At 40.0% G+C, this 14,848-nt stretch overlaps 2 protein-coding genes across 5 annotated transcripts; one reads left to right on the top strand and one right to left on the bottom strand.

The window, feature by feature from the left end:
• Window positions 1-2,791: 2,791 nt before the first annotated feature.
• On the top strand, window positions 2,792-7,317 carry LOC104947325 (echinoderm microtubule-associated protein-like 6). Its single transcript, XM_010773306.1, has 4 exons — window positions 2,792-2,807; window positions 3,219-3,392; window positions 4,622-4,830; window positions 7,312-7,317. The coding sequence occupies exons 2-4, from the start codon at window positions 3,251-3,253 to the stop codon at window positions 7,315-7,317; spliced, it is 357 nt and encodes a 118-aa protein (XP_010771608.1). The 5' UTR covers window positions 2,792-2,807; window positions 3,219-3,250.
• A 42-nt stretch (window positions 7,318-7,359) lies between these two features.
• Window positions 7,360-14,197, bottom strand: LOC104947324 (drebrin-like protein A). Of its 4 annotated transcripts, XM_010773302.1 has the most exons (14): window positions 14,104-14,197; window positions 13,770-13,882; window positions 13,605-13,679; window positions 13,140-13,289; window positions 12,760-12,837; window positions 12,159-12,310; window positions 11,154-11,208; window positions 10,878-10,943; window positions 10,476-10,599; window positions 10,094-10,210; window positions 9,639-9,731; window positions 9,403-9,452; window positions 9,222-9,315; window positions 7,360-8,545 (listed from the first exon to the last, which is right to left on the bottom strand). In XM_010773302.1, exons 2-14 carry the CDS (start codon window positions 13,833-13,835, stop codon window positions 8,409-8,411), a joined length of 1,257 nt encoding a protein of 418 aa, XP_010771604.1. In that variant the 5' UTR covers window positions 13,836-13,882; window positions 14,104-14,197; the 3' UTR covers window positions 7,360-8,408. The 4 variants fall into 4 exon arrangements, with proteins under 4 accessions (XP_010771604.1, XP_010771605.1, XP_010771606.1 ...); XM_010773303.1 differs by lacking the exon at window positions 10,878-10,943; XM_010773304.1 differs by lacking the exon at window positions 9,639-9,731 and having other exon boundaries at window positions 14,104-14,196.
• Between the last annotated feature and the right edge of the window lie 651 nt (window positions 14,198-14,848).

The raw sequence follows: 14,848 nt of genomic DNA, 5'->3' as shown, positions 1-14,848 counted from the left end.
TGTGATTGGTCAACCGCTTAGAGATGTCCCGCCCCTTAGCCTATCATGTACAATGTGTTGGAGCGCTGGCCAGTAGAAGCGCAAGTGTTACATAGTGATGTCAGTATGTTCAAAGGAGTCCAATGGAGGCATTTCAGGCAGGGGGAGGTCACTTTGGGATTTTAGCCTTTGCAGACCATTGACATGCACAAAAATCCATATAACAAACTACAGGAAAGGGAAACCCCAAAAAGCATAACAGAGCCTCTTTAAAGAAGGTGAACTTCAGTTTGAAATAAACTGCAGGTAAGACCAACAAAAAGGACCGCTATCCATCAATCCTCATATTTTTCTTCTTCTGTGGTTTTCTACGTTGCACAAAACAACTTTGCACCAACCCTCCAAAAGGGAACTGTACTTTGGGTTAAGTGAGTAGGCGAAGAGAGCAAAAGTATCAACAATAGCGAGAGAGGGTCATGGCTTCTACTCAAAATGCAAAAATCTGTTTTGCCTGCATTGCATTCTGGTCTATTCAGCGTAGGAATAAATGATGTCTGCCTCTGTTGGGAAGGGTTTATTTTATATAACACTGTTTGATTGGGGAGGGACTAACACACACAACTGGATTAAGTGTATAAAATCATCGTCTCCACCTCTGTACTTTTAGATTCCACAACTCTCTGACCTCATTTTATAGAGGGCTTAAGGATCTAACACTTCCTGCTGCACTCACCTCCCCTGCCTCTCTTTCACTTTCCCACACACACACACACACACACACACACACACACACACACACACACACACTCTCTGTTACTTTCACACACACACACACACACACACACACACACACACACACACACACACACACACACACACACACACACACACACACACACACACACACACACACACACACACTGATTAGCTTCAGGGCTACAAGCAGAACACCAAGCATCCGGCAAAATGTGCTGTGAGGTTTTTTACACATTAAAAGCTCATCAAGCGCGTTTTATCTACATCTGACATCGTATATGTGATGTAAATGGATAAATCTGACTGTGTCACTCTCGACCAATTTTCCTCTCAACATGTGCTTAAAATGGACCAACAGTGCCACCTGCTGGATCTTTTGTTATTATGGTAAGAAGTGAACATTCTCTAGGCACAAGACTCAGCGATTAGATCCATTTCACCAACTGCACAACAACTAAAAAGCAAGATTTCCATACGTGATTTAATTTGCTGCAGACGACAGCTGGTGCTAACATTTCCTCAGGATTCATAACCATAAACACATTGTGGGAATACACTCTGAGATTAGATTGTCTTCGGATAAAAACCCATGAGGAGCTGGGGATTTAACAACTTGCCGTCACATTGAATAAGAATCCGTTTTGTGTTTGATTTCATTTATCCTCAGTGCTGCGAGGAAATGAACACATTTCACTTACACATAATTATACAGTTTCTATTCACTGCTGCGGCTGCTCACTGAGCGCGCAGACCAAAACAAATTATCTAGTTTTAACCTCTTTAAAAGCTCCCTCCAGATACTTTTAAACGTTTTTTAGATGGTTTCCCAACATAAAAGTGAAACAAAAACTCAAAAAATATACTTTAAACACATTTACTCTTTTCTCCTTCCTTGAGAAATGCAGGTTCTGGCCTTGACCCGCTTGCTGCTGCTCCTACAATGTTACATACCTAATCTTGATGCCTTGTGGGTGAAATCTAAAATGTTAGATTTAAAATGTGAAAACACTTTTCTAATGACATCTTTGCACAGATACACAACAGCAAGTCAAGACATTCTGAAAGACTGTTTTAAAGACTGTGTAGGAGCCATGAAACGTATATAGCAATGCGTTTGTTTTAATATAAGATATTTGTTTGGTCACTATTGATTGGTTGGCTTGGGTCACATGGGTATGGGCGGCACTCGTTATAATCCTGTTCACCAGCGTGTGGTGTGTGTGTGTGTGTGTGTGTGTGTGTGTGTGTGTGTGTGTGTGTGTGTGTGTGTGTGTGTGTGTGTGTGTGTGTGTGTGTGTGTGGCGTGCGTTTCATGTTTTTCTCTCCTCTGCTTCATGTGTAACCTGCTTGCTTCACTTGTTTTCAACTATGAGAATGAATACTAACTCTGAATTTAAAAGTACAAACTATAATCAGTGTGTAGGGGAGTGTCTTAAAATTGTTTCTTGCGAAGATACAGTATGTATGTAATTTTTCAATTTGCCGGAAGTAGGGTTCTACTTTTCGTCTCCTTAACTTGTGAGATTTATTGTATTAAAAACATTTAGTTCTGGAGAAATATGTAGATACTTTACTGCAGTAAACGTACCAATACAACACTACAAACGTATGTAAAAAAATAGGTCAATTTGAAGTATTAAAAGATTCAAAATGTTATACCATTATATTATATCATTTAATTATTATTTCTCATGCATTAATATAAAAGCAGGACTAAAAAACATAACAACATAGATAAGGCCCTCTTGGACGGTCAATTGTATCGATTGGCACCAAGCAGAAATAAAAATGACATTAAATAAACCATTTTGCAAAACACTTGTTAAATGCATCACGTTTTTTAGTAGTAAGAAAAATAACAATTTAGAAGGCTGAAGAAATATTTTAAATACTGCCTCAAATAATAAACGGTTAAAACATTACTTTTAGCAGAATAAATAATAGTTTCTATCTCTCTTTACTAACCTCTCACGTCAGGTTTTTATCTGTTTTTTGTTTTGTTTTCTGTTCATGTGTGTATGTTTTGTCCCGTCGCTCTCACAACACCTCAGGCGACATCAGTGAAGTGCCAGGTAAACAAATCCAACGCACCCCGCCTCTCCCTCCACCATAGCCCCTTAAAACCCAGAAAACCCAGACAACAAAAAATGTATCCACAATTTGTCATTAAACTTTGGTATACATTTTCGGTTTACATCAATGATGCTCAAATGTAAACGTTTATCAAATCGAATATTTTTTTATGTGACATTATCTGAACAGAGAATTCCCCGATGTTGTTTGTTTATTCCTCCGCAAATTAAACAAGCACACCCCAGGAAGTCACGACTACTGTTTTGTTTTTGTCTTGTTTTTGTTGTGTAGCATACGTTTTCTTCAACTGCACCCCTCTTATAGAATGCCGTTAAGCCAAAGTTAAATAAATACATAAATAATTAAATGAATACATTCTCTCTGTGTTTCCTCTTGTGATTTCTACACAGGTACGACCCCTTCGATCCACGTGTGGGACGCGATGAGCAAACAGACGCTGTCCATCCTGCGCTGTCCGCACACTAAAGGCGTCGGCTACGTGAACTTCAGCGCCACGGGGAAGCTGCTGCTGTCCGTCGGGGTGGAGCCTGAACACACCATCACCGTGTGGCGCTGGCAGGAAGGTAGGTGGAGCCTGAACACACCACCACCGTGTGGAGGTGGCAGGAAGGTACGTGGAGCCTGAACACACCATCACCGTGTGGAGGTGGCAGGAAGGTCAGAGAGGGCCATACATTTGTTAAATACTCACATACAGGAAGTACTCCTCAGATCCATAACTCAACGGAAACTCCCGCATTTTTTTCTCATATTTTTACTGACATATCTTTCTTAACATTTCTTGGAACATTTTTGAACATGCACAAACTTTTATCTTTTTACATATTTACATTATAAAATAAATTAAAGTTATCTCTGCCCAATATGAAAATGTACCTCTCGGTGTGTCTTTTAATGAAAGTATAATTAAAACCTTTGTATATTATAATATATGTTTAGGTGTCATTTTTCTAAAAAATCCCAAATATTTGTGATTTTTTTTTTACATTTTTCTGACTTTATTTTATATCGACTTTTTCAGAATTTCTTTTCTTAACAATTCTTGAGCAAATGTTTGGACCTGCACAAACTATTATTCGACATATTTTCAGGACATAAACAAAAAAAGAAAGTCAGAAATATATGTTAAAAAACTCTAAAATCCTCCAAAATATGAGAGATGACGTCATTATAAAATGTGTAGTTCGTTCTTCCCAGTTTGAACATACACCTCCTTGTGTCTTTTTATTAAAGTATAATTAAATCACGTGTGTCTCTCTGAAATATATGCAAAAAATGTCTAAAATCCGTATCAAAATATATTAAAAAATATGAGAGAAGTAGGAGCCATGAAACATGTATAGCGATGCGTTTGGTTTTAATATAAGATATTTGTTTGGTCACGATTGATTGGTTGGCTTGGGTCACATGGATATGGGCGGCACTCGTTATAATCCTGTTCACCTGCGTGAGGTGTGTGTGTGGAAGAGAGGGTGACACAGGGCCGACTGTTGAACGCAAGAATTATGATTGCTTTGATCATTATTATTACAATGTCTACGTCTGATCACCGCGTATTTTACTACATTACAATTCAACAGAGTTTTGATCTCAGCAAGTGCTCTTTTTTAGCGTGTCACACAACATCAAACAGGCCCGGCCTCAGCCTCCCAGCGACTTTGTTTGTTTCTGCTGTCGCTATAAGAGATGACTTCATTATTAAATAAGTTAAAGTTCTTTCTTCCCAGTTTGAACCTAGACTTCTTTGTGTGCCTTTCCTTAAAGTATCATTAAACCATATGTCTCTCTGCAGGATCCAAGGTGTGCAGTAAGGCCGGACACCCCGACCGGATCTTCGTGGTGGAGTTTCGCCCGGACTCAGACTCGCAGTTCGTGTCGGTGGGAATCAAACACGTGAAGTTCTGGACGCTGGCGGGCGGCGCTCTGATGTACAGGAAGGGCGTAGTGGGCACGGTGGAGGACGCACGCATGCAGACCATGCTGTCCGTCGCATTCGGGGCTGTGAGTCAGATAAAGACCTGTTGTTGCTGTTGTTGTTTAATTAAACCACAACTGTCAAAATCAAATGTTATGAGCATCGTAAACCATGGAGTATTCTCTATTCATAAAAGCAACTTGCTGAGAAAAAGGTGTCCTACACTTTATTCTAAATAAATCACGAATTCAATGCAAAATGTTTAACATTAGTTCAAATCATCATTTTATTTTTGAAAATGTCAAAAATGTGTTAAAAATTGCAGATAAATAAGTGAACATTTGTCATAAATGTCCAAAACAATGTCCAAGAAATCTGTGAAAAGCTCCTACAAATATTTGGTCATTATGTTTTTAAAATAAGGTTTAAAGGTGTCACAGAAATGTGTGAAAAATGTAGGGTCGCCGGTTCAAGTCCCCGACCAGACCTAAATATGGAGAGTGGACTGCTACTTGGAGAGGTCCCAGTTCACCTCCCGCCCTGCCGTGATGCCCCTGAGCAAGGCACCGGACATTCATCCTTCCATCATCCAAACTTGATATTAGTGGAATTGTCATTACATGTGATTTTTTTTTTTTAAATGGCCGATAAATAGGTGTATAAATAAATGAAAAAAATATATATACCAGATATTATATGAATGCAAGGTTAGTTATAGAAGTGCAAAATCTATGTGACAAATGTCTTAAGTCCTAGAAAGACAAGGTAAACTTACTATGTGCAAAAATATATATAAAAATCGGCGAAAACTAAAAGGTACCATGGGGTCAGATTAGAATTTTCCAAAGGGGGGTTCATTTAGCAGGACACATTTAAAATAACTAAAGGACAAGTTAAACAAGAAAGTAGAAAGAAAGGGAGGTGATGGAAAACTATTTCTGCTAAAAAGTGAGCAATGATTGAGTCAGACCTAAACATTTCAGATGTGTGTATCTCACACTGCACTGTCACTGACTTTCATTCATGTGTCGCTGCTTTTAAAGGAGTGTTTTTAAATGTCAATTCATAATATGTTTCTTTCATGTTTGTAAAGCACTTTGAATTGCCTTGTGTTGAAATGTGCTATATAACTAAACTTGCCTTGTTCTATTTGAACTTGTTGAATTACATATATTCATAGTTGTACAATGAGCTAAATAGGAATTTCCTTTTGACACTTAATTGTGACAATATGTTTTGCCGAGCTTTGATCTCTTCAATCCCCTGCAAGCGATAGCAAATGTTAAGAGCCGTTGAGCAAAAACATCAGTTGTGAGATTGAGAAATCCCCAGCTATTCATTTCAGACTTTCACTGACATAAACACGAGGTTGAGATGAGGGCAGCGCGATAGATTACAGAAAATATTGTGAATTTTCAGTCACTATCCTGGGAACAATCTGTAACTGCAGTCAGATTGAAGTCATGGTGAGAGACTGTCATAACTTGAACAAAGTTTTCCAGAATAAATTAGTTGTTTTTGTTTTAGGGATACAAATACACTAACAAAAGTACAACCATTTGATTGAGCGTTAAAGGTGTTAAAAAGGGAAAGCTATGTGATACCCGTTTCTAGATAGTGTAGGTGGAAAAGGAAATTACTCTGAAACTAAATACAGACAATAGGTTGATTCATTTAGTGACAAGCTAATATTAAATTACATTTAAAAACACAATTTCATACAAGCTGAAACTAATATTCTGGAAGTATTGAAAGTGCACTATAATAAATTATGTAAAGATGACAATTTAATACAAGGCTTTACAGAAACTTTACTGAATGCCTATACGACTTCAAAGTGTGTTTCTTTAGGGGCTTTATTCTGCAGGCATGTTTGATTTGCACATTCAAAATGTGTAAGTAAACAAAAGCCCCAGAAAATATATTTTTGATGGGAAAAAGGTGGAGGCGTGTGGCGCAGTGAATTGTGCGTAGGTGTTCAGATCAGGGAGTCACAGGTTCAAACCCCACTGCAGTCAGCATGTCGTTGTGTCCCTGAGACACTTCACCCCAAATTGCCCACAGTATTGAGTATGTAAATCGCTTTGGATAAAAGCATCTAACAAGTAACATAATGTAATAATGTAACAAAGCAAGCAAGTAACATATCTCCAAATTGTTTAAAGATATATTGAAAATCAACTGTTTTCTTCTTTTTTTTCTCTTGTACGCCATGTAAAGGTTTCGGGTACCTACTTAGTGTATATTGTGTATGTCTTTGATTTATTGTAACTAAAAGTACAATTAAAAATAAAGTATTACAAAAAAATGTTTATGAAGATTTGTCATATATTTAATCACTTTAAATGAGTAGGACACATCTCTCGTAATTCAAGCGAACAGAGATGGAACTGCCGGATGTGGGAGAGGTGAAATCAGATGATGGTGTGAAAATGAAACCTATGCATTAGCGGTGAATTCCCCAGCTGTTGTTTAATTCCAGGAAACTGATTGAAAAGCTCACAGAGAATCTGTGTATACATCTGAGTTCCTGTTAAACCTAAGACAATCCCTGCTGTTCTGTCAAGGTTTGATGAAATGTATGCACTGCAATGATCTGAGAAAAAACAAAAATCGTGGTTTTGATTATTTATTTTATTATGAAGAATGTCTTTGCATTACAATATACTCTGAAACAATAATGGATACATGATGCCCTTTTCTGTTTATCAATAAGTGTTTTCCCTCAAAGCTTCAAAGGGCCACTTATTTATTCCATGATAAAACAGGGAACTCGCACGATTTCAATTAAAATGTTACTTTCCCGTCATTATGGCACCATAACAATATCTCTGTTATGCACTCAACCTCAGACCAGCGAGATCTAAACAAAGTAAAATAATGGTGACACATGATTTCTTCTCTTCAGCTTGTCCCTGAAACGTTAAATATGTTGAAATACTCTGGTTCAGATGAAGACGGACATGAAATGGAAACAACCGTTATACACTCACAGTTAAAGGGAACTGAATTGTTTTATGCATTCCCAACTAAATCCATCCAGAGCACAGCAAACATCGGGATTTTTTTTGTTCTAAATATTCACTTCAACCACAGTGAGACCAGTACTAAAACATGGTTTGAAATTCACACAGGATAAATCACGAAAAAAAAAGTTCAGTCTGCTGGTAAAGAAAGGCAAAAAACAAGGCAAAAAATTACACTGCAGCTGGTACCGCCATCTTTGTTTTTCCTGAAATGCACAGGAGCATTTGCTACAAGTAGCGAAAAAAGTATACCTGAAAAGAAACTGAAGTCACTTTGTAAGGAATGTGAACGACAAGTGCTAAATTTAAGACTTAACAAAAGGCTGATAATGTACTGCATCACATGTAAAGGAAAGGAAATGGAATTTAGGGTGGACAGGGAGGGAGTATTGGTCTTCACAAATCCCTAAACTATGCCATCAGTCGCTCACAACATCAACAATTTAATGGAATTGCTTTCTTGAAAAGAGGAGGGATTTAGAAAGCTTCTGGCCCACGATCACGTTTCATTGGTCCACGACGCTCCGTTTTCATCCTGATCAGCTCAATGGGAGTAGAGTGTGCAGCGTGTTGTTTTCCTGCAGAGGTCCTCCGGGAGCTGCCAGTGTGATGATGTTGAGGTGGGGTTGGGGGCGGGGCTACATCATCTCCACGTAATTGGCTGGGAACATTCCAAAATGGCCGTTTGGGCTGTAGCCCCGCCACCAGCCCTCGTCTATCATCTCGATGCCGGTGAGGATATCGTCGGGATCGAATGAGATCTCTGTGTCGTCAGCTGGAGGAGAAGAGCAAACTCTCATCAACGGCAGGAAAGATACGTCATGATATTCACATTTTACTTTTTCAATCAGACGATTATTAGACTATCATTCCCACAATGCAAACGTAACAATAGTTTACATATATAGCAGTCACTGGAATACACTATAATTTCATTTTGGTCCCAATCAATAGTTTTAACCAGCTTAATTTTAAACGTTTAAAATAAGCTATTCTGTCGTCTTGATGTCCAAAGAAAATGACTGAAAATGTACAAACATTTGGCATTTTATTAACGGCTATGCCAAAAGGTGATTTCTTTTTTTTTTTTATGGTTGTTGTCATATGTTATCATCACCCTCAAAATAAAAATGTATCTTCTGGGGGGAAAAAAATCCTTAATTTGGCTGCCGCATTTTTCTCTGGTATCATCATCATCATCATCATCATCATCATCACCAGACTTAAATGTATTCAAGTAGGTCACAATAATAGAGTGAGATCTGAATTTTATTTTGTGTTATTGTGGTTATGTAAATCAGCTGTTAGGCCGCAGCGTTAACACAGGTGCCAGCCTCCCTTTGTGGGCAGCAAGCGAGAGTCTTTTGACCACAGTAAAACATTTATTTCTAAAAAGGTTAACAGCCAAAACAATGTTGATTGTTACGGTGTAGTATACAAAGAAAACTCACCAGCCTGGTAGTCATACAGGGCTCTGGCACAGGCGCCTTTGTCCGGCGTCTCATCAGGAGTCACCTCCTCGACGTTGTTCTCCTCCACCTCGGGCTGGAATAAAGATGCATTTCAGAATTATTGATATGAAGGAAGAAAACAGGCATAGCATTTCCTGTTAAAAGGGGAATAAACAATCACCTGAGCAGGCTCTTTAGGAGCCACCTGGATGTGGGCAGCTGGTGCCTCCTCTGAAAAGAGAGATTACAGTCAGTGCTGTCTGATAACCAGCAGGGGGCAGCAGCAGCAGCTGATCCTGGCAGCTCAGGTGAAGGGAACATTATGTGTTTATAACAAACAAAATGTTTCATGCGATGCAGATGGGACGGTTGCAATGCTGATGCTTAACAGTGAGGGTGGTGTGAAATGAGCCCCACCTTCAACCTGCTCCTGCGGCAGAGGAGCCTCCTCCTGCTCCTCCTGCTGCTCCTCATACTCACACCTGGACTGTCCGTCATCCACATCAGGCTCTTATCACCCAAAACACAAGCACAGACATGCATGGACACAGGGAACACACTCACAGGTCCACACAGGCAGGAGAGCCCCGCCCAACTCACAGATAGGAGCTGTTGGGACTTGAGGAGTAACAACACATCATCTGATTTCTTAGGGAAACAAAAAGTGCGTTGAATGGAAGCATGACTCATGATGTTTGTGATCACAAGGATTATGAAGATGATCAGACACACAAACAATGAGAAATGAGGCATTTAGTGAAGTATGAGACTGCCACCCGATATGTTGTGTATGCATTCTTTCCACTTGTATAATTGCGCGTGTGTATGTGTGTGTGTGTGTGTGTGTGTGTGTGTGTGCTCTAAGCTCACACCTGTGGCACGGACAGGAGAGGCGGAGCCGGCTGGCAGAGGAGAAGCTTGGCGCTGAGGGGATTCGGCTCGTTCAGCTTCATACCCCGGCTTAGCCAGGAAAGGGCTTTGCAGACGCCCTAAGCAGAGACACATACGGAGCCACCAAAAAGTCCAAAAAGAAATGGACGAGAGGGAAAAAGTGCAGACCGGTTAAGCAGAGGAAGAGAAGACGCCACATGATGGAGGCACCGCGTTAAGTATGACACAAAAAAGAAGTCTGAAGGAAAGTGAGAGCTATGAAAAAGACAGCGTGGGGCAGATATCTCCTCTAGCAGAAACCCTGTGCATGGCAGGAAGGGCTGAGACATTTAAAGCCAACAGATTATATGTAGAGGTTGGTACCTGGCTGGGGGCTGACGGGGCGAACAGAGGGGACGTCAGAGTCACTGGGAGTTATTCCTCTCTCTCTCTGCTTGAACATCTCTCTTGGGTTTGAAGCGCGCTGAGAGATGAGAGAAGCCGCCTCCTGGGGAAAAAAGAAGCCACAATAGGAACAATAAGAATTAGACAGCCTCGGGTTATTAATAATGTAGTGGGAAGTGTTGCAGAGAAAAAAAACGACACAACAGACAGATGTCGTTTTCCGTTAGTGATCACAGAGAAAGGAGACACCACGCAGTAAAGGCTGGAAAATGGAAGGTGTGTTACGTTGAGCTTCAAAGACACTAGAACTTGTTTTGAGGTAAGCGAGAGAACAGGAAGTAGTTTGGCCAGAAGAGAGCACTTTCAGGAAGGGGAACTCACGTTGGCCTTTTCCACAGATTCACCTCTCTTGATTCCCTTCTTCTGGGCTGCCTGGTTCTCCTCCTCCTGATGATGATGTCGATACCAATGTTGACACTGCTGACACCATCTACCTTTCTAACTCAATGAAATGTGTGCACTACCAAAACAGTTCTAACTACATGCATTATCAAAGAAACGCTATATAGGAAAGTTCATTTCACACCAGTCCACACTGACACTTCCTCTTGCAGTTGAAACACATTAACTCAGAGCGACATTTTGTCCTTCACTCACATAGCGTTGTTTCTCCTGCTCTTTAGTGGTTGAATCCTGCTTCTGCTGGTACTTCCTGTCGAACAAATAAGAACAAATATTACATATCTATACACGCCATTTGCAGTGGTGGACAGTAACTAAGAGCATGAACTTAAATGTGCTCTACCTAAGTACAACTTTTAAGTACTTTTAATTCACCAGAGCAAGTCCATTTCCTGCTACTTATATACTTATAATCTATTACAGTTCAGAGATAAATATTGTTATTTACATGTATTATGTACTATTAAGAGGTTAAGATACATTTGTTTTGCTTTACCAGCTGCAACAGGAGAGTGTTGAACACATCAACAAATATATTACAGTAAAATAATATATATATTTTTGACATGAGCCAGTGCTGAATGAGTACCCATACTCTTTGTACCACAAGTACATGTTGATGCTAACTTTTATACTTTAATGCAGGGGTCTCAAACTCAAAGCCCGGGGGCCAAATCCGGCCCGCGACTTCATTTTATGTGGCCCCTCAAGACCTTGCAAAGAATATAATACGTTTATTATACGGTTACATGCCACTTTACGGAAGCAGGTTGCCCATAAACTACATGTCCCACAATGCATCTCGTTTTGTGACATGCGCACTGAAGAGACTTGCAATTATTTGCCCTGGACTTCTGCTTTCAGACGTAGTTAATTACTAAGTTAATATCCTATCCGATAATAATCTAATTCAGAGGCAATAATGTAATATAATACATTATTTATATATTATATTTTATATATTTATATAGTTACAACCGGCCCTTTGAGTGCAACCTTTATGCGAATGTGGCCCGCGATGAAATTTAGTTTGACACCCCTGCTTTAACGCAAGCAACATTTTGAATGAAGGACTTTAAATTGTAAGTATTTCTACATTGTGGTATTGGTACTTTTACTTTGTTGACCACTGGTAATGTCAACCCTTCAACATGTGCTACATTAAACTGGCCTTGTGTATTTCCACCGGCTGATACCTACTTTTGTTCGTCGATTTGAGACGCCTTCTCCTTGTCCCTCTTCTCCCTCTGCCCTGCCTCTTTGGCCTCTCGGTCCTTCCTCTCTTTCTCCAGGTGCTGGCGCTCATCGTCTGCTTTGGCTCGCTCCTCCTTGCGTCGTTTCTCCTCGTCTTTCTAAAAACCAAACGGACCAACAAGGTCGACAATGAATTTGGTAATTTGCTTATATTACAGCCACTAAAAAGCTTGATTTCAGAATAGTTTATCCAAGTAAAAGTGCAAGGCAATGAGCACCACTTTCTATCTGTGACAGGTAAGGGGATGAGCCAAAACTGCAGACAAAGGAAAAGGTTCCAACAATGCCTTCGCTGACTAAGAACGCGATGGATAAAAACTGCATGCCTTGGATTTTTTTAAGGCTTTTGCGAAAAATGAAAATATGTGTCAAATGTCTTAAAAACTCCTGCACTTTTGCAGATTCTGCAATTTCAAGAGTGGTTTTGGAATCAATGAATCCAAAACATCTTACATTAAAAGAACACATTTCTTAGAGAGTCATTTTTTTTTAAAGATGATTGAGGTACTCTGACACTCATGATGTTTTAGTCCGAAGCGCAGCTTACCTCTGTCTGAGCCCAGAAGTTGTCTTTGTTGGTCCTTTTAATTTCAGACATGGCGTTGGTCTTCTGGTACACTGAGCCCTACGAGAAGGAAAATACATTTCATTATCATTTTGTAACTATCTTATGTTTTGATCTTTTAATGACTATCAAATACAAACCAATGGTTGCTTCCTCTGAACCAAAGCATGATACACTTTCTTATAGGCCAGCCATTTCCAAATGTTTTATTTTGAAGCATGTGTGAATGAATGGCAAAACAAAGAGTAACCCTTTCTTTTAGATTATGAAGCCTAGTTAAGATCTATCCCTTTGCTTATCTCTCTAGCATGAAACAAAAGCAAACCGAAGGGCACAAGGCAGGAAATGCATGCGCTGCATACCACGGGACCCTGAGGGCCGCTGTCCTGGAAGCGGCTGGGGGCTTCTTTGTGGAAGCTGTAGTTCGCTCCTGAAGCTTTGGCCACCTTTTCCATGATCACCTCGGGCTCCACGTCATCCTCTGCTCTGGCATTTATAGTTACATGGGCTCCCTGAAGCAGCAGGGAATACAAGTTAGATTCACAGGGTGAACACCTACAATTGTTATCTTGGTCTATGCATGCACCACACAATAGTTTGTTTACATGCATTGTATGCTGGTTGATATAACTCACAGAAAAGTTGTTTATCTTTACAATAACACATGCAGTAAGCTGTGCAACATTCTCATAGCATTTCTGTTTTAAAGTCCAGCTTAAAACCCATCAACAACATGCAATTTAGAATTCAAAATAACCTCTGCAAACATAAACAGACATTCAAATGCATATTAAAACTAGACTTGAGTCAAATGTGTAGAGTTTCACCCTGAGGAAAGTAGCCATGGAGCTGACGTGATGTGCACATTGCCCTTTCCTCGCGTCCTTTACTCCTTCCCCAGTCTGAAACATAAAGAGATACTCTACAAGTTAAGGGATGGCCACTTAAAAAGGAGGACAAACAAACACAGGATAGTTAAGTGAAACACAAACCCAGTTGATGAGGACATATTTAGGGAGGCCAGAATTTGGATCCAGGACCCGGCAGAAAGCGTACATAATTTTTCCACTGTTCAACTCCTCAACCAACTCCTCCAGTCCTCCATCTGAAGCATAAACATGGTGGAAAAGTCAAGTGGTTACTGTGGTTGGTTTTGTAACTGTGGACATTTTTCCTCTTACAAATGTCTGGGTGAGAAAGCAGAGGCAAGCACTCCTTTTGTGCAGATATTCCAGCTGTACGCTGACAACGAAATTCCGGCACACTTTTCATATTACCATGTTGAGATAATAAAAACGTGATAACTATTTCAGCTCGGTTACTCACCTCCTTTCTCTGCCAGGCGGATATCATTACTGTTTCCCTCATAGGTGAACAAGGCCCTGTGGAAAACACCGGATTAAGGATATTAAAATACCAGATGAACAGATCACACAGGCAGGCAGAACACAGTTTGTTCCACAGGCTGATGTGCACCATTTCATTTAAAACACTGGATTGTTTTGATTACTCTTAAGCCCCTTTCCAACAGGAAACATTTACAGAAGTAGGGTGTTAGTGTAAATACTATGTAGCTGCCGTTTGAATCACATTTAAAATCAGCCATGTCAGTAATCCTGACAGGATGTGCACCAGATAAGATTTCACTGACGTTTCCTCGATACTAAATGTGAAACAAAAAGGATCAGCAGCACTTCCCAAATGGATACCTAGTTTATATTGAGCCCTTTTTCTAAGGAACATTTCCCTTGTTTAATAAATCAGGTTTTATTTATATAGCACATTTTAAAAACGATTTTTGGTCGAGCCAAAGTGCTGTACATGCAAATAATAAATAACAGCAAATATAAAAATCAAACACAGGGAAATGTCAGGAGTCGTGCTCCGCTCTGACTAGAAGGCCAGGGAGAAGAAGTGAGTCTTTAGTGAGGATTTAAAAACCCCTAGGGTCTGGGCCGACCTCACATGGAGGGGCAGAGTGTTCCAGAGCCTGGGGCCAGCTGCTGCGAAGGCTCGGTGCCCTCTGGTTTTGAGCCTGGTCTTGGGCACTATCAGCAACAGCTGGTCAGCA

This window comes from Notothenia coriiceps, unplaced genomic scaffold (assembly GCF_000735185.1).
Source record: "Notothenia coriiceps isolate Sejong01 unplaced genomic scaffold, NC01 NC01_scaffold00012393, whole genome shotgun sequence".
Classification (NCBI taxonomy): domain Eukaryota; kingdom Metazoa; phylum Chordata; class Actinopteri; order Perciformes; family Nototheniidae; genus Notothenia; species Notothenia coriiceps.
The sequence above is the reverse complement of the archived record's forward strand: the minus strand, read 5'-3'. Positions and strand labels throughout refer to the sequence as shown.